Genomic DNA, 22,293 nt, shown 5'->3' with positions numbered 1-22,293 from the left:
TTCCCAGCGTGGTTCCCTTTTCCTTCCTTTCTAAACCTCCTTCCCCTAACCTGCTTGTAAATCCTAGTGTTTCCATTTCCGCCGTCACCTCACTCATGCGAAGGGTCAGGCAGTGCCAGTAAACTCTTCTTCCAGCTCGCATCTCCTCAGTCTTTGCTCTTGTTTCCCGTGAATGTCTTTTCGGGGTATGGCCTTGTTTTTGGCTGCAGAACCCCTGGAAAGCGGTGCAAACAAAGGAGCTAGGGAGTCTGAAGTGTGTTAACTGTCCGGACGACTTTCTTCTCCTTCCACGTATAGAGGAAGGTCGCTTTGAGTTCCCCTCTCGTGTTTCGCGGAGCCTCCCAGAGGCCGGCTGGTCAGTCAACGCTCGAAGCAGCAGCTACAGCGGTCAACACCTCTCGCTTGGGTTTCATGCCAAGGAAGGGGCCTGCTGTTTGCAGAAAGAATTCTTTGGAGGTTAAATAGGCTCTGTCCATTCGCTAGCTTGAAGTGCTGTAGGAAAACTTGTTTGTGTGCTTACTCTATTTTAGACGAAACGAAACTTTAAATATTCCTGTCTGTTAGAGACTGCCTAATACAGTCTGATTTTTGTGGTATTTGTGCTGATGGTACATACTAAAAAAAAAAAAAGCAAAATTTTCCTTGTATGTGTTTGTTTTGTAGTCTTTTTGAATCCTTCAGTGCTAACCTGTACATGGATTAGCTGAATTCAGTAGGTTTGCTTTTTCATACATGTATAAAGTTAAGGTCTTGTTCCTATGTAGTGAAATATGAAAAATGCTGCAAACATCTTTGACTTTTGTGGTTGATAGTTTTCTTGTTATGGAATACAGTTACTTTACAAGGTACACTTAGGAAATCTGTGTCTTAAAAGTCCATGGGGTAGCTGTTCTTCTTTAAAAGGCACTGCTCATGTAGGACCATTTCTGATATTTTATAATCAAAATGGTTTTCTCCCTTTTTTTGGTTTATACCAAATATCTATCATAAATTCTTGGGGTTCTGTACATCAGTTCTGTAGATGAAATTAAGACTCTCTCCACACTGGAATTTCCAGGACTGAATATTAGGCATGCTTTATTTTATTTAGCAATTGAAATGTTGAAGTTATCTCACACTTTTGGCAATCCTCTGATTCAGTGTAGATGTCTGAAGTGAGTCATAGCTGGTTTTTTCTGTTCCCTGATAGTCATATGAAAGCTGAATAGTCTGTTTTGTAGCAAATTAGATTCACTGTGTACAACCAATGAAGGTGGTGTAACTTAGTTTCTTCTGCCTTTCCTCCTCCCCAAGGCTTTGTTCTTAGTTTGGCAGAAGGAGGCAATCTACCAAAACTTTTGAATTAACCTATTCTGCATGCTTTTCTCTGTTCTTTTATGCCTCCAAGCTTCCTCAAGGTTCTTCTCCCTACAGATATATTCCATAAAGTACTTAAATGCTAACTAAATACTCAAGAGTGTTTCAACCCTGCCAGTCCTTGTCACAGCTACCAACTTCCTCAGCTCTTTCCCACTGCCCCAAGAAAACATCCCCAAACCAGACCTGACATGAATAACTACTGTGGAAGGGTAATGTACACGTGTAGGATTTGGTGTTCAGGTATTTGCATTGGTACACTAAACTATACTTGTTTAATATGTAGACTTTTTTTAACCTGAACAAAGAGGGCAGTTTTCAAAATACAGTCATGTTCTTTTTTTGTTTGTTTTCTTTTTTTTTTTTTTCTCTTCAGGTACTTGGTGGAAATCCAGGAATACTCAATAATCATGGGTTTCAGGTGCAACAACAGCAACAGAGGAAGCTGTCACTGCATGAATACATGAGCATGGGACTGTTGCAGGAAGCTGGCATTTCTGTTCCACACGGACTAGTTGCCAGGACACCAGACGAAGCTTACAAAATAGCAAAAGAAATAGGTATAATATTAAAGAGAACATATACAATATAGGCATGGGATTGATACAAGGTGTAACTACATTTTCTGTCTTCCTGGTAAGACATTTCTTGGAGTTCTGAATACACCATCTCTTAAAGAGAGCCTTTCCTGTGAAGCAACTTTCTTGCAGATTTGAATATTTACTTCGGACCTGATATTTTCGTAATACGAAGTTTTCTAATGTTTAAGATTGCTCAGTGCAGAAGCATACAGTGAAATCAGTTAAGTGACCTAGTTGTCAAGGCACTTGTTGTGTATCGAGACGGGATTATGAAGCTAAACTGTGTCCCTGAAATGCTAATGGGGAAGGCCTTGACCCTCCTTCCAGTGAAGGCTGTGAATGTATATTTCAGACATCATCTTTTACATATCCCAAATGAATCATAGAATTGTAGAATGGTTTGGGTTGGAAGGGACATTGAAGATCTAGTTCCACCCCCCCTGCCATGGGCAGGGACACTTTCCACTAGACCAGGTTGCTCAAAGCCCTGTCCAACCTCACCTTGAACACTTCCAGGGATGGGGCATCCACAGCTTCTCTGGGCAACCTGTTCCAGTGCCTCACCACCCTCATAGTGAAGAATTTCTTCCTTATATCTAATGTAAATCTACCTTCTTTCAGTTTAAAGCCGTTACCCCTACTTCCTTTCACTACGTGCCCTTGTAAAAAGTCCCCCTCCAGCTTTCATGTAGGCTGCCTTCAGGTACTGAAAGGCTGCAATAAGGTTTCCCTGGAGCTTTCTCTTCTCCAGGCTGAACAACACCAACTCTCTCAGCCTTTCTTCATAGGAGAGATGTGCCATCCCTCTGATCATGTTCATGGCCCTACTCTGGACCTACTCCAGCAGGTCCATATCTTTCCTGTGCTGAGGGCTCCAGAGGTGGACACAGGACTCCAAGTGGGGGAGAGTAGAGTAGAGGGGCAGAATCACCTCTCTTGACCTGCTGGCCAGGCTTCTTTGGATGCAGCCTGGGATACAGTTGGCTTTCTTGGCTCCAAGGGCACATTGCTGGGTTGCATTGAGCTTCTCATCAACCAACACCCCCCAAGTCCTTCTCCTCAGGGCTGCTCTCAATCCATTTTCTGCCTACCGTGTATTTGTGCTTGGGATTGCCCTCACCCATGTGTAGGACCTTGCACTTGACCTTGCTGCAGATACTTTTCCTGTATGTAACCTGTGAGTCTTGTTTAAAAGGAATGGGGCAGGTCTGAACTGTATTACCCTAGACTAATACAACTACCTGAACTTCTTTGTGGTGAGTAATAGACTCTGCTTTGTGCAAATCCTGGATTTCTTTTCACCCTCAAGCAAGGGTAGAGGAAAACTTGTGTGAAGAGATTCAGTGGTGGTGACAGCAGGTAAGGCTTCTGTAGTCGAAGGTTTCCTGTAGAGCAGAAGATGCAAAGGATACTTACCTTTAGGCTGCAAAAGAAGGGTGAAATCCTCTTCCTTTGTGAACATGATATTCTGGTAGAATGCAGCTTCTTCATGCAGGAGGGCAGGGCTTTGATGACTAAATTCCTGGCTTGCTGAAGAAAAAAGCATCCAATCCCCTTTGCCTAGTGCTTAATTTAGAGTGGACCTGTAGTTTTGGACTGCTTATTGATTTGCCTCTTCACTTACTGGGTGTCTTAGTACAATTTTTTGGTTTAATTTGGATATAATATAGAAGTCATCTGCTGTCATTTGTGGCATTAATATTTTTTTTTTTTTAGTTTAGAGCTTTTTTCTCCTGGGGAAAAAATGTAGTAGGCTAGTCACATGGTTTTAATGGAGGTCATTGCTTGTTGTATTCCACTCCTGTATGCAATTGCCTAAATCTCTTTTTACCTCCAAGCAGATACATTTGGAGTGATTCCTGAGGTTATAATTTTTTTAGATTCATTTCAGTTTCATGTGTAGATTTAATGCATGAAATGAGATCTGAAAAAGATTTTTTTTCTAGAGCAAGTTATGCTGCTTTGTAATGTAGAAAGGAATTGCAAAGCTGCTTTCCCTCCAGATCAGATGTCCTAGATATTCAGATATTTTCTGCCTGCCACCTTTGTCTTGTTCCCATTAGAGATTAAATGATACATGATTATAACTTCATAAGTATGAAGGAGAGGTGTGAAAATACTTCTGTTCTGAAAATGGCTTAAAATTCAGTCCATTACCTTCAGTTAGAGATGAGCTTGTAGCATGATCTAAACTTCATAAATCGGGCATGCCCCTTTGCTTACATTAATATCTGCACAGACCTCCTGCTAGTGGCAAATAAGACAACCTTTGCCTGTGGCTTTTTGATAGACAGTAGGGGAACTTGCAGGTCAGGTTTCCTTTGTTTTGTTCCTTGTTCAGAGAGGACACTATAGCAAAGTAGGCATGTCTGACTGCTGGTTTATAGCTCTGTCTCATCCATGTGGCTTCATAGGTATGCCTTTTGTCTGGAGTATGTGATCCTGCGCAATTTCTTGGGGATCAGAAGAATGAAGTTGTGAAATGTGTGAGTTGGGATCCGTTAGTAAGCTAGAATTAAAGAATTCAGGGCTTCTGGTTGTCAGCCTTATGCTTTGTTTTAAGTTGGTGTTTATTTGACACTATGGCTGTGTCTGATACTAGAGATGAGGAAAGGAACACTTCCCAAAAGGAGAACACACCGTAGGAGCTTGAGTTTTTGAGGCATTGTTCAAACATTGTCCAGAACTCATTCTGAATGGTGACAGATTATGTTTTGTTCTAGTGTTTTGGATTTCTTTGTTATTGTAGCCATTTCCCCACTAGTTTTCATTTAGTATGTACTTAAAAAAAACATAAACAAACCAAACAGAATCCCTAGCAAAAAAAAAAAAAAAAATCGCTTTTTTTTGTCCACCTGCTCATTGTTTATTTTTGTTGTGTAAGAGTTGTTGCCGGTAGATACGAGATTATCTTTTACTACTTTTTTTATGTGTTAAGCTGGTTTTTCAAATGTTTGTCTAAACTGTTACAAAGATAGTTGGTAACACTGCTTGCTCTGTCTCCCTAGTGCTGATCCGCATGATCCTGATAACCTTTAGTCAGAAACCCGCTCTCTGTAAACTTGAGTTTGGCATTGGATTTCTGTCCTTTTGCAGGTACCTCATTCCAGTTAGAAATTTTTATCCTAGTGTATAACAAATACAATGTTCTCATTAACAGAGATTATCATAGTTTAGCAGTGACTGTGGCTAAATCAGTGTCACCTTGTTGTATGAACGAAGCCAAAGCTTGATGATACTGAGGAGGATTATTATTTCTGCAAGGTAACTAGTGTGTAGTAGAATCAAGCGCAGGCATATGAATATCGCAGTTTGTCTTAGAGCCTAGTTAGAAGAGTGCACTAAATATTCTTTAAATAACAAAAACAATGACATTTGTTAGAATTTCTTTCTAAGTTATGCTTATCTTGAGGTCTGAAGTTAGATGAAATAATCTGGAAGCCAGAAAGGTTGCTTCCTCTCCACCCCCCAGTCTTTTTTGTATTAAATATTTCTTCTGCTAAAGACCAAAGTGTCCTAAAGGGGGCAAATTGTTTACTTACATGTGAAGTAATTTTGAAATGTATGTGAAGTAAAATACAGTGTTTGAGCTTGCATTGTTTTCTTCCCTATAACATTTTTCTAATATGTTTGAAGGAAACTGAGATGAAATTAGATGCTGTGAGCAACTTTTGAGCTATGATGACTGATCACATTTATGATTTGAGTCTTAAGGAAAAAAAACCTTGAATTTTTTTGCAGTTTTTTAAAAAAAATATTTCTGATGCAGGTATGAGATTTCTTAAAGTGCTGTTGTAGCTGGATTCTGCAAATGATTATTGTTTTGCTTCTATTTTTTTTAAATGTCTTATGTTGTGTCATGGGAAGGTTGGCCATTGTAATTATTACAACACTGCTTTGCATGTAGCTTTCTTTTCATATTTGTCTGACTGTTGAGAGTCATCATGGAAGTTTTGTTACTTACCATTACTTACTTAACACTTACTGTTACTTACCACAAGCAGCTTTTCCCTATAAAGAGCCCTCCATCTCATTTCAAGTTAATTGTTACCACATACTGGTTCATGAAACCATTATTGTTTTAAAATAGTTACTACTGAGTAATTCAGCAGGTTTGGACCTCCTGTAAATGACACTGCTCACTTAATTTTCCTCCAGTAGTTCACCATTCAAGACCTCCAGATCTCATTTGTGCCACTGAACGAATGCATTCTACTCAGAATTGAGAAGACTTGTGTGTGATGAAGTCTTTCAAGACTTTATTGATTAAAAAAAATATAATGTTATTTGTGGGCTTTACAATATGTGGCTCTTCATATGTTACATGAGTGTCTCAGTTAAATTTTGAGAAAATGAGATGAGTAAATTCTTCTTTGGAGTGTTGGTAAGAGGCTGCAGCATGTCTTGATGATCACCTCTAAGTTTATGGTTTACTCTCAGCCCATGCATGAATTCCAGCTAGCACTGGGACCGGTGCTGATTTAGAAGCTGGTACACATTCGTTATCAAGAACATGACTAACGAACCTAAAGACTATTTCTTGAAGAACAGATGCTTCATCAGTGTAATAGCAGATAGCTCAGCAGAATGCACTCCTTGAAATTTATAGTGTAGACAGCACCAATGAAAGTGTATGCATTGCTGTAACTGAAGCTTTGATGCTTCCTGACACCTTCCTCTGTTAGCAGTTGTGTGGAGGGGAGTGACATATTGTACGCCGGTAGAAAAGCCTGCTTTTCTGTTATGTAAAGTGTATATTTCTATTCATGACTATTTAAGAGGTAAGACTTCTGAAGTGATTGAGGCCTTAAAGCAGCTTTTTGTCTTCCACTAGTTTTGTAGGATTCCTGCTTACCTGGTCAAAATCTCTAGATAACCTGCAGTAATAGTCTAGAAACCAAACATTTATTTGAATTCTGGCAAACGCTACTTTTTTGGCATGTGAAGCTTACGTTTTGCTTCAGCCTTTGTTTTCTTCTATAGCACTTCATTCCTTTGAAGTTCTAATGTCAAAGCATGCTGTTAATAATAATTCACTAGTTCAAATAACTTGTCTAACCAGCAGATTCAAATTTTGACTGCTGCATTTTAATTGCTTAACTTAAGCTATTGCCAGAAATAAACCTGTCTTATGAGTTGATGAAAAACTCGATGCAGTCGATTAATGTCAGGAATTATATGTGTAGAAAATAGTATTTTGTGATAGTGAAACGTCTTGTTCACTCTCCTGACTGGTACGGTCCTTTTAGTGAAAGTACGAAGATTATTTCAGTAGTCATACTTTCGATTTGCATGCAGTGATTTTTCTAACACTGAAAAGTTTAAAATGTTGAAAAAATTTAATTTTTAAGTTAAATTCTAAATAACTATACTTATTAACAAAACACAGACACTATACTCTGAAGAGATTCTCTGCCCATGTTGGCAGAGGCAGGGTCAGCATACTCTTTATGTTGAAACTAATGTTGATAACATTGTTAGTTACAAGCCCATCTTTTCCCTCCCTAATCCAAGTAAATACAACTATATTGTTTAAACTTAGAGTTTTCATTATATCTCTACAACAAGAAAAAAAGTGCTTTGTGTTATAAATGGAGAGAGATTCTTCCTGGAACTAAAAACTTTTAAATACAGAGTAACTGAGGCAAAAATTATGGGTCTCTGTCTTCCTCCTAAGTTAAGTTTGCAGTTGAATGGTAGTTGAGAACTTGATTGGCCTTGTGTTATTAACCTATTACTGCCTTTTACTAAAAAGTGAAACTGTCTGTTTTGTCAGAACATATTAGGCTTGCATAGTTATCGTGAAGGTGTTTATAATATATGGAAAGCAGTACTGCTGCTGCAGTCAATATTGGGCAGAGAAGTGGTAAATAAAGCAATTTGACAAAAGTCGGAATGGAAACTTGTAAAGCAGAACACTTAATAAAGGTTGTCTGCCTTAATCATCAGACTTTCAACTTGCATGGAAAACTTCAGAGATACAACAGAACAAGAAGCCTTCTTGCCTCTTAATAAGCTTACCGTAACATTTGTATCTATTAACATAGATCAATGCATGAAAGCGAGGAGAAAGAGACCTTTCTCCCAGTTCGAAAGCTTAGGTTATGGAATCAGAAATTACTCCTTCTGATAATATTGCTAGAAATTAAGATTGGGCTGTTTCCTGGCTCTTTTACTTTCACTGTCTACTTAATAAACCACTGTTGAAGGTGAAACCTGTAGTGTTAACTGTATAGGTTTTTTGTTGTCCTGAACAGATAGATGATAACTCAGTGTTCTGCTGATTTCAGGCACCTCTTCTCATTGGTATCTAGTCATAATTTTCTAAACATTTCCAGATTCTTTTCAGGCTGTTTTGATTACATATGCTTTCGGTGCTAACTACCATTAATATGGAAAAGCAGCTTTTAACAAATGCTCCTTCTGAATTTTGTGCATTGGTCTGTAGCTCGTTTACCTGAGACATTAGCTGTACTAGAGGTTTGTTATTTTGTTCTGGTGCCCTGTGTTAAGGCTTTACAGTTTGTTATGGCTGCTGAAAGCAGATGACCTGCTTTCTGTCCTACTCACTCCAGTGTCCCTGTGCATGTGCTTGTCACACGGTGCACAGGCTTGCAAAAGTACTAGCTGCTGGATTAGCTTTTGCCTTCAGCGGAGTAACTTTTCTGATATGCTTCAAGGCATGATTGCACAAATGCTTATTACAAGAAAGGAGACTGGAGTGAAAAGCTGAGGACAGAAGGCAGGATAGGACTGCTGCTGTGGTGTAGTGTCGGCTGGCATAAACTGGCCTACCTTTGTATGTCAATAGCTGCTCTAGGGCAGAAGCTGATATTTTTCATTGAAACAGAAACCTAGCAATATTTCAAAGCAGTGTAAGGAAAATGGAAGGGCACAACTGTTGATACTGCGTAGAAAACTATGTTAGCTGCTGGTTGCCAAGTTTTTTCTTGGGTTACTGTGTATCAGCACTTCACTGCTGCGTCAGATTGTGTGACAGTGCTGCAGCTCTAACACTGCAGATGAGGTGTGTGACCAGACATTTCTGTCCCCTAGTTTTAGGCTCACTTTAAATAGGAGCTGTAGGAAAAAAATGTTTATTGAACAATAAACTTTCTGCATGGGTTAAACTAAGGTTTTCTCAGGACATGTTATCTTAAATTTTGTTTCGGGTACATCTGTGCAGCTTAATTGCTTGTAAACATAGCTGGTCAAATAACCCTTGAATTGTTACGTGTTTATGCAATCAAGCAGCAAGTTTGCTTGCAGTGCTGTAGGAAAACAAATTACAAATCATTAATATCCGGTTCATTTAATGCCACAATTGTTGCATTGTGTTGCATAAGGGATAGTCCAATGTCAACTTTGTTATGGCCAAAACTGATTGCGAGAAGTTTAAAGTAGTTTCTCACACAGTTTTTTCCGGATGTCTTTATGTGTTGCCAAAGTGTAATCATGCATAACAATTAAATTCTTAAGAAATACCCTATGGGATCAGGTGGTGCATCTAGCCCAATACTCTGCCTGTCATGGTGGCAAAAGAACGTGCTATTTAGGGAGATTGTTAGCCTGGCTGTTTTCTGCAGTCCATATCCCTCATTTCCCCCTAAGCATTCATAATTGTTGTCTTAGGAATGTCAGAAGGAATATCTCTGCCCATTTCCTTTTGAATCTCCTATTCTTCCTTCATGTCTCCTGGCAGGCTTTGCTATCTTCTGTGTAAAGAAGTGTGGTTTTTTTTTTTTTTTCTTGCGCCTTTTTAAAACTGACTTCCCTTGGTAGGTGGCTTTTGGTTTTGGCTGGTGTAGAGCAGGAAACGGAATGTATGATGTACGTGTAGTTGTGCGTTCTTGCTCTGTTCCTCACCTGGTATGGCTAAAAACTCTAAATAATTTTCTTGCTTTGTTCTCCTTTGATAGATCTAAAGAAGTGCCAGGCACTTTTAGTCTTGTCTTCTAAGCAAAGCTCTTCATTTCAGCGATCATCCTAGTAACCAGTCTTTCCAATTGAAAATTACTTTTATGATCATGCCCAGAGCTAAAGGTAATGTTCCAGCTGAGATCTTACCAGGGCTTTAGTTGGTATCTGGTTCTGACTTGTTCAGATTCTGGTCTTTATTGCTAGGAGGAGTAATCACTACAAAGAAGGTGCCTGTGGGTGAACTTCATGGCTTTCCTGAAAACTTCTCTGCATAAGCAGCTTTTACCTTCTGGACTTAGTGCAGGAGATGAAAAGTAGGGTGGGAAAATAGGACCCTGTCTTCTGAACGTCCTAGTGGACTGTAAGTTAAATCTCTTAGACTTGATTATTAAGTATATCAGTTCTGAATCTTTGTCAGATATAGAATTTCTGTAGAAAGCTCAAAATAGTAAAATAATGCTGTGAATATTTTAAATCTTTAATATTTGAGTCATTTCAGATCCTGGTGAAGGAGCCCAGGTGAATCTTCTGTGAGCAAGGGAACAAGTGTGTGGGTTTTTTGTTTATTTTGATTTTAAAAAAAATCTCTTCACAGAAAAGAAAGTATTTTCCTCTCTCTTTTTTTTATACTAACACTAAGAAGTCCAACTCCTCCAAATTTTGTGTTTGTATGTATATAAAAGGTAAATTGTTTTCAAATGGATGGAACTTTTATTTTTAAATGTGGCTTTTTATTTATAATTTATATTTACTATTTATAATCTTATTAATACATGAGGCTTAGTGTTTCCTAAAGCAAGCTGTGTACTTAAAGTAATTGCATAAAGTTAAGTCTTGTTTTATGTGGCTTCTGTAAAGCATGTTAACTTGATTGCCAGTACTTAGTAGCTATAAAAAATAGTTATCTTCAGGAACTGAATTAAATATTAGATAATAGACAACAAAAAGCAACATATGCTTGCATGTTTATAACCTTCATGCTTCTTGTGCCAAAAAACTTTGTATCAGTTGTGAATTCAGAGATCTGTTGTTAGGTAGGCAGTTAAGAAGTATAATCTACAAGTAGCTAGTTGGGAGTAGTAACTTTAGCATTTCCTTTGCTTACAGCTACCCTAGCTTGTGATATCATGCAAGTTTAATTTTATCTGGCCAGAAAGGATGCAGGTCAAAATAGGAATCAACACAACTTTTCTGTCTGCCATAATCTTTTCCAGTATGCATAGTGGCCAGTTTTGCTCGAGTACTGTAATTTTTCTTAGGCTTTTCCATGGTTGCCTTTTGACATCCAAGAGAATCAGAAAGACCAGACTGGCTCAGGTAATGGTGGCATGAGACAAGGTCGGATGTGCTGCACAAATGTGAATAGAGCAGCTCTTAAGATCGTGCAGTCTAGCTGCTCTCTGCAGTGTATTCAGTGTAATTCAACTTGAATAACTCAGGGCTTTGTTTTTCTTCTTTTATCACCTTAGATGACTTGATGAACTTTTTTTCTTGCTTCTTCTCTTTCTATGACACTTCAGAATATCCCAGTTGATTTTGATTATATTCTTATACTTTACTTTTTAAATCCAAATGCACAGTCTCCCCTACCTAGAAGAATATTTTGTAAAGGATTTTTAAACATTTAAAGCTAACTAAATGGCTTATTCTGGCTACCCTGGGAAAAATTGTGGATTTGCTTAGGCCTCTGACTTCTGCAAAGCACTCAAGCTTATGCATCAGTGCTCTGCTGAATGGAAGCCGTAGTGGACCTGCAAGTTGACGTGGGTAAGTGCCATAGTTACATATCATCGCTGAGAAGGTAGTGGTTACAGATAAAGGGTATTTGTACTTGACTGAGGAAAATCTTGGATTATAGTGTGTCAGATATTCAGTTTTATCTTGCTAATAGTCTGTGAGATGCTAACTGTTTCTTACTGGGCGCTTAATCATTTGTGATTCAAACACTTTTAAAAGATACATTAGAACACTCAAAGTATCAACACTTTTGGATACTAACTCACCAAGGTTTGTTCACAGAACAGCATAAAGCTGCAATTTGTGGATGGTTTGAGACTTTTGGAATAACCTATGTGAGTTACAGTACAGTCTTTGATTGACATATTTGTGGTTTGAATCGGGAGGGGTGAGGATGGAGGGGGGGGTAAAATGAAAACAACCTTTATTATTCTACCTGGAGAAATTTGTTTTAGTAGCCATAGATGACAAATTTTGGGTTTTCTTTCATTCTAGGTTCAAAGGATCTTGTGGTAAAAGCACAGGTTTTAGCTGGTGGTAGAGGAAAAGGAACATTTGAAGGTGGCCTCAAAGGAGGAGTGAAAATAGTTTTTTCGTAAGTTGTTTCTAAATTATCTGACCAAGTGGGGAGAACTTCAAAATTTCAGATTATGAATTGAACCTATTGCTTAGTTTAAAATCAGTGTTTTATTATTAACCTCAAAATAACAAAAATTAGATAATTTTTTTATGCTACTTCTGTTTTTCCAGCAGTTTCTTTGTCACATTCTGAGCTTCTTTTATTCTAGTCCAGAAGAAGCAAAAGATATTTCCTCCAAAATGATTGGAAAGAAGTTGTTTACCAAGCAGACAGGAGAAAAGGGCAGGATATGCAATCAAGTATTTATCTGTGAGCGCAGATATCCCAGGAGAGAGTACTATTTTGCAATAACAATGGAAAGGTCTTTTCAAGTGAGTAATATTAGAAATAGTAGTAAACTATTGTTATAGTTCACTTGTTATAGCTGGGGGGGCAGCGGGGTGGGGAAAAGGAAAAACCCAAACCTGTTTACTGTACTGGTCACTTGCTTTTGAAAATCAGAAATGTTCATGAGCTAAATTTTGTTTCTTAGTATCTCTAACTATATGATTGTTTTAGTGTTTAAATGCTTTAAAAAGTTAATGCTACAGTTTAAGAAATAATAAATGAGTATCGGTAGCCCCAACTGAAGTTCAGAGTCATATGGCTGAAGGGGAGATGGGTGGAATGGGTCTATCCAGATGGTTAAGAGTTTGCAGAGGCACTGCTCTTGGTAATTAGAGGAGCATCTCTGGCATGAGTATGAAATAATTTTCAGTGGAAGAATGAGGAAAACTGGTCTTACTCTTTTATTTTTTTGTTGCAAAATTAGGACTTAAATATTGTATTTGTTCCTTCCTCTTCCTCTGTAGTGTCCTTTCTGATAGGAAAGTATCAGTTGTGTTAGGTTTTCGTAGTATTATGTGACTTGGGCACCTACATTCTGTTGCACTCTAACAGAGCTGGGAAGATCCAAACGTTACAGTATCCACCCTAGATTTACCACAAGGTGGCATTAAAATACTGTAAATGGTTGGATTTTATAATTTAAAATTGTGTAAGCAATAAACAAGTGTCCTTATGGAAATAAAATTTACTGTAACTGATTTAAGGAAATTAGATAAAGAAGGGAAACATTTTCCTGACTTGTTCTTGCTCTCATATATAAAAATAAATCTTATTAGTGTATATTGAACATAACTGTGTGGATTATTGTCTTCCGATAGGGATGTGCTTTGTTTTTACTGCTAACTTTACAAGTCTTGTTTTTAGATGTGCTTGTAATTGCTGTAACTTGTCTAGGATGCTTTTGATGGGGAAATGCCTTTCAAAAGGAGGAAGTGTGAGGGTTGAATAGCACACTGTGTGTATTCCCAATGTTGTTGCAAACCTCTTCCTTTAAGGGGGGAAAAAAGTCTGTAAAGTAGTCAGTTGAAAGTGGAACTTGATGTCTCAGGTGTTATTCACCACCAGGGGCAAGACTTCTTATGTTTTAAGCAAAACTGTTCACTTTGGTCAGTTCTGTGGAATGATGACTTATTGTTATAATGTGTTTGTAGCTGCCTGACTGTTCAGGATATGAATATCCAGAAATGTTCATTGTGTTGAACCTTGCTATTAGATGTAGGATAACTCACCATCTATGTTTCCATTTGGAAGGATGGTAATGGGAGGGGAGTGGTGTGGTTATTAAGCATGTTCTCTCAACCAGTATCACGCTTTCTGTAATTAATTGTCAACAGTTATCAGGCTGTTTAATGTTTAAGACCCGTGCTGATTTGAAATGCTGCCTTAGTACACCAGCTATCATAATCCATGCGTGGGTGGTGATAAGAGAAGGTAGTTTGAGATCATACAAGTGAGTATGTCTTTACTGTAAACTGTAGAAGTGTTCCGTGGGGAGAGATTTTTAGGTGCCATGGTAGTGAGTCCTTGATGTTTGTGTTGAGATTTAGATAGCTTTTTTTAAAAAAAAAATCTTTGCTGCAAATGTTATCAATTCTGGTTTCTTAATTTCTTTTATTATTGAATAATTGAGTGCTGTTTTGTCAGAACTCTGTGACTTACTTTCAGTGATGGCTATAGTTATTGAGCTTTGTGATCCTACTGGATGGGAATAGTTTGCAATAATTTGTCCCTAGGTTCTGCAGACCTAGATTTGTCCTTGGAGCATGGCAGAATGTATAAATGAGGGCCTAGCATTTGGTGTGTGTTTGTGAGAGGTGAATGGGGAAGGGAGAGATGAGAAGGCTGTTGTTCTTCTTGCAACCTAGAATGTAAAACGTATATGATTACTAAGTTGGATCTTTCTATCAAAATTTAAAACTAGTATGTCTGTGTTAATTGCTGTGTTGCTACAGTGTATACAAAGGAAAGTTTTCCTTGTTAAGAAAAATTGGACCCAACATACACCTTAAAATTTGGAAAGAAGTATTAAAAGGTTTTATATAGATGTATTGAATAGTAACATTCTTCTCAGAGCATACAAGTAAAATGCCCAAATGAAAAAAATTTCAACTAACAACATGGTTTTATTGCTGTGAGGTATCTTATGGGAAGAACTAAGTTTCAATTACATGGTGTAAAGTTACTTATGCTTTTTTTTTTCCTTTTTTGTTCTAGGGTCCCGTGCTGATAGGCAGTTCTCAGGGTGGTGTTAATATTGAAGATGTTGCTGCAGAGAATCCTGATGCGATAATTAAGGAACCCATTGATATAGTAGAAGGCATAAAAAAGGAGCAAGCTGTTAGGGTAATTGTTAATGTGGAAAAGTACACATTAGCAAGGATGGGAGGGTTGCTTCTAAAATTTGTAAAGTGTGTGTGCATTCAACCTGCTGAGTTGTCTTAAACCCTTTTGACATTTTGAAACAGATTTGAACTAGATATTTAAGTATTTTCAGGTCATAGTTAATGTAGATCCAAGTCTTCATGGCAGTGTTTTATCTAGCTTTTATACAGCTTTGTAAAGGCATATGTGATGACTTTTTACTAGCTCTTTTTTAGGATAAGTGTAGTGTTTTGTATTGAAAACAATCTTTTAAAACCCAAGAGTCCTTTTTTTCCAGGAAGGCAAGGAGAGGTTCTACATCTACAAATTCAATTGACACTGAAATAACAGCTAAGCTGGGATGTTCCTAATTTGTAACTAAAACAAACGCCGAACATCAGGAAACTGATAACCAATCTTTTACTTTCAGCTTGCCCAAAAAATGGGATTTCCTCCTAATCTGGTGGATGAAGCAGCTGAAAATATGATCAAATTATATAATCTCTTTCTGAAATATGATGCTACCATGATAGAAATAAATCCTATGGTGGAAGATGCATCAGGAGTTGGTAATGTTTCTTCTTCATATTCTTTATATAATGGCTTGACATTTTGTAAATCTTAGCTGCTTTACACTGCTAAAAAAATTCACCTGTTCTCAGCAAGAGGACTTGGCATTAACATGGTATATTGTAAAATGTATTTAATAAAGCATATACATTTGAGAATCTAAGCATAGTAGATAGCTACTCTTAATTGCTATGCAGGATCTTATGTTTAAATAGCTTCCTTTTTTGAATTCTTTATTTGTTTAATAAGAACATATCTTCCACTCTTGAGTGTTTGGCTACCCAGCATAAAGCACTCCTGGAAAATGTGTCTCTTCAAAATTAATGAATTAAAACTTGAGCTATATTGTGTATTCGAAGTTGGTACTGAAAAGGTAACCAGAATAGTAGCACCTTCTTAGAAATCTTCTGCATTTACTACTCAGGCATCAATGACTGACTGCGTTTGATGTTTGATGTATTGAAAGACTATAGGTGTTCAAAGGATATCTTGATGTTTATCAGGTTCTTAGCATATCCAGTTGCAGAATAGTTAGTTTATATTCAATCACAGCCAATTCCCCTCTCACCAAAAAATAAATTGGAAGAATATTTATACTTGTACTCAGGTACAACAGTTTTAAATTTAAACATGAATGTAGCTCCTTCATTGAAGGTTATAATTACTCTGCTGTTATTGTTGGTTTCGTTTTTTAAATGATACTGCTTAAATGCACAGCATGGAGCAGTCTTTCCCATCTGTTTTTTGTGCCTTGTCATTTTTATATTGTCTGTAGTGAGGGGTGGAAATGAAGTCTTACATTTGTCCAGACAGAAACTTAGTTCTGGTGTAAAAAATACTCTAGTTTTTCCATTTCACCTGCTATACCTAAGTGAAACTTACTTTTGTGTGTATTCTTCTGACACCTTTTCTTCCAACTCAGATATTTTTTTGTTGTTTTTCTGTGTGCTTATATGCATGCACACACACAATATATTTAACCTAAAAGCAGAAAACTAAGATGTATTAAAAAAAACCACCAAAGCAGACACCTTCTGTAGGGATTAATTTTATGCTAATTAATGAAGCATAATTTGCCCAGATTTATCAAACAGCTTGTTGTAAGCTTCTTTATTTTTAGAGTGTCTCAAGAAATACAATTATTTTCCTTTTTTGTGCAGTTAAAGGGACTTAACTGATTGTGTGGGTAAACTGCAGAGAATTGTGTATTTACATGCAGGGATAAGTGTGTCTTTTCAGTAAAACTCGAAGTTTGGACTGCATAAGCTAGCTGCCAAGTTTGACTTAACATACTTTAACATATTCATGTAGCAGTTGAGCTATTATTCTAATATTAATTTTTTTTTTTTTACTTTCAGTGATGTGTATGGATGCAAAGATAAACTTTGACAGTAATTCAGCCTATCGTCAGAAGAAGATCTTTGATATGCAGGATTGGACACAGGAAGATCAAAGAGACAGGGATGCTGCAAAAGCAGATCTCAACTATATAGGATTGGATGGAAACATAGGCTGCTTAGGTATATTCTATTTAATGAATTTTAAATGACCTAATGCATTTATAAACTGAATTCCTAAATGTTATCTTTATTCTCATATAGTCAATGGTGCTGGTTTAGCTATGGCCACAATGGATATAATTAAACTTCACGGCGGAACTCCAGCAAACTTCCTTGATGTTGGTGGTGGTGCTACAGTGCAGCAAGTGACAGAAGCCTTTAAGCTTATTACCTCTGACAAAAAGGTGAGAGAAGAGTGGCATATTAAGGTCCTACATAGTGGTAAAACAGGCTATGATTTGAAAGACAATACTTAGTGCACGTTCTCCAGATAACATGTTTTTATAAGCATAGAATTAAAAAGGGAAGAAAACGGAGATGTTGGCTTAATCTTGGTGCAAATGAAGAAGGCCTGAAAACCTGTTGAATTTTTTTTCCCCTTTTTTAAAAATAGGTTCTTTGGCTGTGTACTGAGTAGGCAGTTTTGTGTCCTCCGGTTGAAGTTACAGCTGTATTTGAATCTTTCCAGAACTATTTGAGTCAGAAGCTCCCCCAGCCTGCTGTTTAAACAGAAACCAGTATTCAGATGTGTTTCCATTTCTTTGTTGTTGTTTTTTTTTTAAATTGCTTTTGGGCCTGTTTTGCAGCTGGGTCTGTTTTGTGCATATAGTTGTAGAGATGAATATTCACTGTGTTGTGCACAACAAGTTTCTAAGGTACTAGTTATATGTAATGTAAGATAAAATAACTTTGTAATAGGCTTGGAAGGACTAATGGTTTATTCTATCAAAAGCTTATCAGAAGCGTTTGAATATTGTTAAAATAATAAATCGATTGAAACTAGAGGAAAGAGCTTTACCATCCCAGAAATACAATGCGAGGGCTGGATTGATGGTCTGCATAGAAGTGATTATCCCGGTGGGAACTCAATGGCAGTTTGGGTCTTTTTAAAAAGAAAGAAAAAAAATGAAAAAGAGGTAACCAAAAAAGGTGAGAGTGACTTGCAGGAGCTGGTAATGGTATGCTACTTTTGCACCAGAATTTCATGTACGTCTTGCTCATCTTTTGGAAAGGGCCAGAAACAAATAGCGAGTGTGTTACAGAGTATCTTGGTCTCTTCCCCATTGAAAAGATTTTTGTTAACAAATGCAGAGTCTGCCACACTCTCTGAGCATGTTCTTTCTTCACATGCTTTCAGCAAACTGAGGAAAAATGGGGGACACAGACACAGAGCACCTGAATTACAGAGAGAAGAGGTGAAGAAGCAAGGAAGAATCTGAGGGTTGTTAATTTGGGACAAGTTCTTGCAATGCCAGTTCTGTGCTGATGCATGGACAGAGAGTGTCCAAGCAGACTCTTAATATATCTTTGCCTTTCTGCCTTCCTTCAGCTGCTTGCTATTTTTCTCAAGAAATGATGACTGTAGCTGGGATTCCTGGTGCTGAAAGTCAAACGGCAGGACAGCCCACTGGTGTGGTGGACTGCACTCTGGCTTGCACTCTGGGTTCAGTTCAGGGTTGTTTGGAACAGCCTTCTAGGGTGTCAATCTAAGTTGCTTCTACCCATTAGTAGCAGGAGCAAGAACAATGTCACACAGATGAGGTAGTCTAATTGCAAGATAATGAGAACCAATCTGCTGTTTATTAACCAGCTGCACATTAATGTTTTGTCTTGTTAAGTTTATTCTGTCCTTCAAGGCTGTCTACCCATTTTTGCTCCTACTGTATTCCATCTTTCATCATTGACCATGACCTTTTTACTCCTCCTTTCCACCACTTGAGTATGAGAAGACTTTCCCTTAACCTTGGGCTTAGTCCTCCTGAATAAAACATATTTCAGATAGCTTACGTCTAAGCATGCTAGCTTTTAAGTAAGCTGTATAAACAGTGTCTTCTGTATGAGTTTTGTAAATTTTCTGTGTTCTTTAGCATGGCTTCTTCAGTATGTGGAGGTACTAGTGTGGGAGGTACCTCTGCTGGGGTGAGTAATGTTAGAACTGGAAAGATAAACAGTTGACAAATTAAGTTGTTCAGTGACTTTACGGAAGTTTCATCTGTTTGATTCACTTGAAGAAAATCAAACAGCTCTCTACTAATCATGCCCAGAATATTCTGAAGTAATGTACACTGTTGGCTTCATGCAGAAAATGGCTGTATGTCTTTTCAGGTAGCTTTGCAGAATACACACTGTGAGTAAGAGCAATGGCTATTGCCTGCAACTCATGCTGGATTGAAGCACGACGTAGAATTTTCCTGGGACAGGGACTTTTGCAGTAGGGTTTTTCTGAAATAACTGTTCTGCTCTATGTGACTTCACAGAACTGTACTTTTGTTGCTGATGTTCTCTAGAACAAAAATGTTCCCTGTCGTTTGCAGAGTCTCTTATTACAGTTATGGAGCTTGAATTTTCCTTAGGCTGGAAGGCTGAGTGGGGTACTTTTATCTGATGTGCCTCTGGCCATTTTTAACATGAATGTTGTCATTGATTCTGTAGGTACTGGCTATTCTGGTAAATATTTTTGGTGGCATTATGCGATGTGATGTGATAGCACAAGGCATCGTGATGGCAGTAAAGGATTTGGACCTAAAAATACCTATTGTGGTACGGTTGCAAGGTGAGTGTGCTTCAGTACATGTTAAATATTCTGTCCATATTGACAAATGTTCTTGAGCTTACATACTGTGTAGCAAGTTGCCTGTAAGCTGAAGACCATGGAAAAATAAGGGAAACCTTGAATTTAGGTGGTGAGGATTGGGAAGTTAATAAAAAGAGATTTCCTGTTTTTGTAACTACTGAAGTTGTTGTCTTCTAGGTTTATTCACTTAACTTACTTTTGGAACAGGCTTCCCAGAAAATATGAGAGTATTCTGGTAGTAGTTGTCTTCTGATCGATGACAGTGGTGTTTTACGTGTTTCTTAAGGTACACGAGTTGATGATGCCAAAGCTTTAATAACAGCTAGTGGCCTCAAAATCCTTGCGTGTGATGACTTGGATGAAGCTGCAAAAATGGTAAGATGGCTGGTTATGAATATTCTTTTCAGAACATAGCATCTGTTGCAGGATATTGAAAAGTTGAAACTCCATTCAGTCAACTAAAAGTAGCTTAGGATAAATCACAGTGCCAGTTACTATCAGGGCCTGAAGCAAATATTTTAGAACTTAGTACGTACATATTTTTTAAGGAGAACTACGCAGTCAGAAGCTATTATACCCCAGAAAATTCTGTGTTTGGGACTCCCATTCCCTGCCGCCTCACCCCCCTGAAGCAGGTTAGCTAACTAGTATTCTAGGTGCTTCTGAAGTTAGGTAATGTGAACAAGAAAAACATACTACAAACATGCAGCAACAGTGAATATGAAAATTTTTCATCTGCAAAAAATTAGAGGGCATCTACTGGATTTAGTATCATGGGGAAACTTAACAGTTCTGAACCTTCTTTTTTTCCCTAAAGAACCACTTAGTTATGATATTTGATTCTAAGCAGGAAATAATTCATAGGGGTTTTGAGTTATTATGCAAGAGTTGAGTTGAGGCTTCATAAGGTATCAAAATAGGATCCAGAAATGTTTGCAACAAAAACTCAGAGGAGAAATAACTTCTACATATTCAGAATGGTCAGAGATCTTGTAAAAGCTTGTGTTGCTGATATTTAGTCCTTCTTAGTTGTTCTTCTTGAGCCTTCAGCTTCTGCTTCAGAATGTCACTTGCAATATACTTCTGCGTTGTCCAAAGTAAAGCTTCTGGTTGAAAAACAATAGAATCTCTTGTAAGAGTGGGTACCCAAACACCTCCCAAAAAAACAAGGTGGCACACAAAGTTTAAAACTTGTAGCATTTTATCAAGATAACTGGTTTTAAACAAGAACCAGACATTGTAAAGACTTGACTGATCTTTCATTCAAAAGTGTTTAAGGAGCACTGAACTAAGTAATAATCCCACCCCCTGTTCCCCTTTAAGATCTTGCTGATGATTCTCTGGCATTACTGTGTTTAAAAAAAAATGGTCCAGCTCACTCAGGTTAGGATTGTTTTGAAATTAAGTCTTTATTTTCTGTTTTTCAGGTGGTGAAACTCTCTGAAATAGTAAGCTTAGCAAAACAAGCTCAGGTGGATGTTAAATTTCAGTTGCCAATTTGATCTGAGAAATGTCATGCCAATGTCTAACATGTTCTCTGAAATACTGTGTTCTGTGGGATATTTTTCATTTTCTTGTGTGGAGGTTTTGGTTGTTTGACAGGCGCACAAACTGAAGTACCTGGTCTTTAATGTTAACATTCAGAATGGTCAGAGATCTTGTAAAAGTGTGTGTTGCTGATATTTAGTCCTTCTTAGTTGTCGTTCTCGAGCCTCCAGCTTCTGCTGCAGAATGTCACTTGCAATATACTTCTGCGTTGTCCAAAGTAAAGCTTCTGGTTGAAAAATAATTATTCTGAATAAATTCTGAAGTTACTTTACTTGTAAATTTGTATTAGCCTTGGTTAAAAGTAAATATGACTAGATTATCTGTCCATGTGGAGAAATGTATTGAAACGGTATTTTATATTGGGGACAGTTGTACTTAGCAGTATAATGGACATAAGCAAACCAATCATTATTTATGAACAGGTGCATTTGAACTTGATCAGAAACATTTTTAGAAGTGCTTCACTGAAATGGCTGGTAACTCTTCTGGACAACGTGTTTAATCACTACAAAATATGCTGTAGCACTTAGATTTTCACTATTTCTGGTCCTTACAAAAAAGCATTGTGTAGTTTTATATAGAACGAGCATTTACCAAACTTCAAGGAGACAGAATACATAGAAAATTAAAATGTCTATTGTACATTGCTAATAAAATTGTACATTAATAAAATGTCTCCCAAAACTTCTTCTATCTCTTTCTTTATATGTCACCATTTTGATAAACTGCATATACTCATGGATTAAACCATAATTTAGGAGTAAACTTACAATAGCACATATGTTAATTTTTTTCCTCCTTGAAGTGCATTGCACGATTAAAAACCTGTGAACTCACAGTGTTGAAAAGCTTAAACAGATATGATACATGTAACATCTTACTCAAGTGGCCATAACTGATCTCTGCGCAAACAAATATGTAGGAAAATGTTGCTTTTTGGGGAAATGTTGCTTCTACTGACAAATCCAGTATTAACCATTAGTTTTTGTTACCATACAATGCTGTTGACGATCCATTTACCACTTAGTTTCCAAATGATGTTCGATTACTGTTACTCATTTTCTGTTTGTATTTCATAGTGGATTTTTTTTTTGTTAAAATGCTATTTTCTTGGCTAAT

The 22,293-nt window shown here is 37.4% G+C and overlaps 1 protein-coding gene across 1 annotated transcript; it reads left to right on the top strand.

Annotated features, from left to right (window-relative positions):
• Positions 1–1,729: 1,729 nt before the first annotated feature.
• Positions 1,730–22,010, top strand: SUCLA2 (succinate-CoA ligase, ADP-forming, beta subunit). Its single transcript, XM_010282738.1, has 10 exons — positions 1,730–1,916; positions 12,090–12,189; positions 12,383–12,545; positions 14,776–14,904; positions 15,353–15,491; positions 16,851–17,012; positions 17,094–17,236; positions 19,485–19,605; positions 19,913–20,001; positions 21,054–22,010. Exons 1-10 carry the CDS (start codon positions 1,820–1,822, stop codon positions 21,126–21,128), a joined length of 1,218 nt encoding a protein of 405 aa, XP_010281040.1. The 5' UTR covers positions 1,730–1,819; the 3' UTR covers positions 21,129–22,010.
• Positions 22,011–22,293: the final 283 nt, after the last annotated feature.

Source organism: Phaethon lepturus, unplaced genomic scaffold (genome assembly GCF_000687285.1).
Source record: "Phaethon lepturus isolate BGI_N335 unplaced genomic scaffold, ASM68728v1 scaffold7332, whole genome shotgun sequence".
Lineage (NCBI taxonomy): Eukaryota > Metazoa > Chordata > Aves > Phaethontiformes > Phaethontidae > Phaethon > Phaethon lepturus.
Note: the sequence above shows the minus strand (reverse complement) of the source record. Positions and strands in the feature narration are given on the sequence as shown.

What these genes read in the sequence shown, in the direction of transcription:
- SUCLA2 (XM_010282738.1), top strand. Translation starts at nt 1,820, where the DNA reads ATGAGCATGGGACTGTTGCAGGAAGCTGGCATTTCTGTTCCACACGGA. An exon ending in CAAAATAGCAAAAGAAATAG is followed by an intron (nt 1,917 to 12,089) that starts GTATAATATTAA and finishes CTTTCATTCTAG; the next exon opens with GTTCAAAGGATCTTGTGGTA. An exon ending in TGGATGAAGCTGCAAAAATG is followed by an intron (nt 20,002 to 21,053) that starts GTAAGATGGCTG and finishes TCTGTTTTTCAG; the next exon opens with GTGGTGAAACTCTCTGAAAT.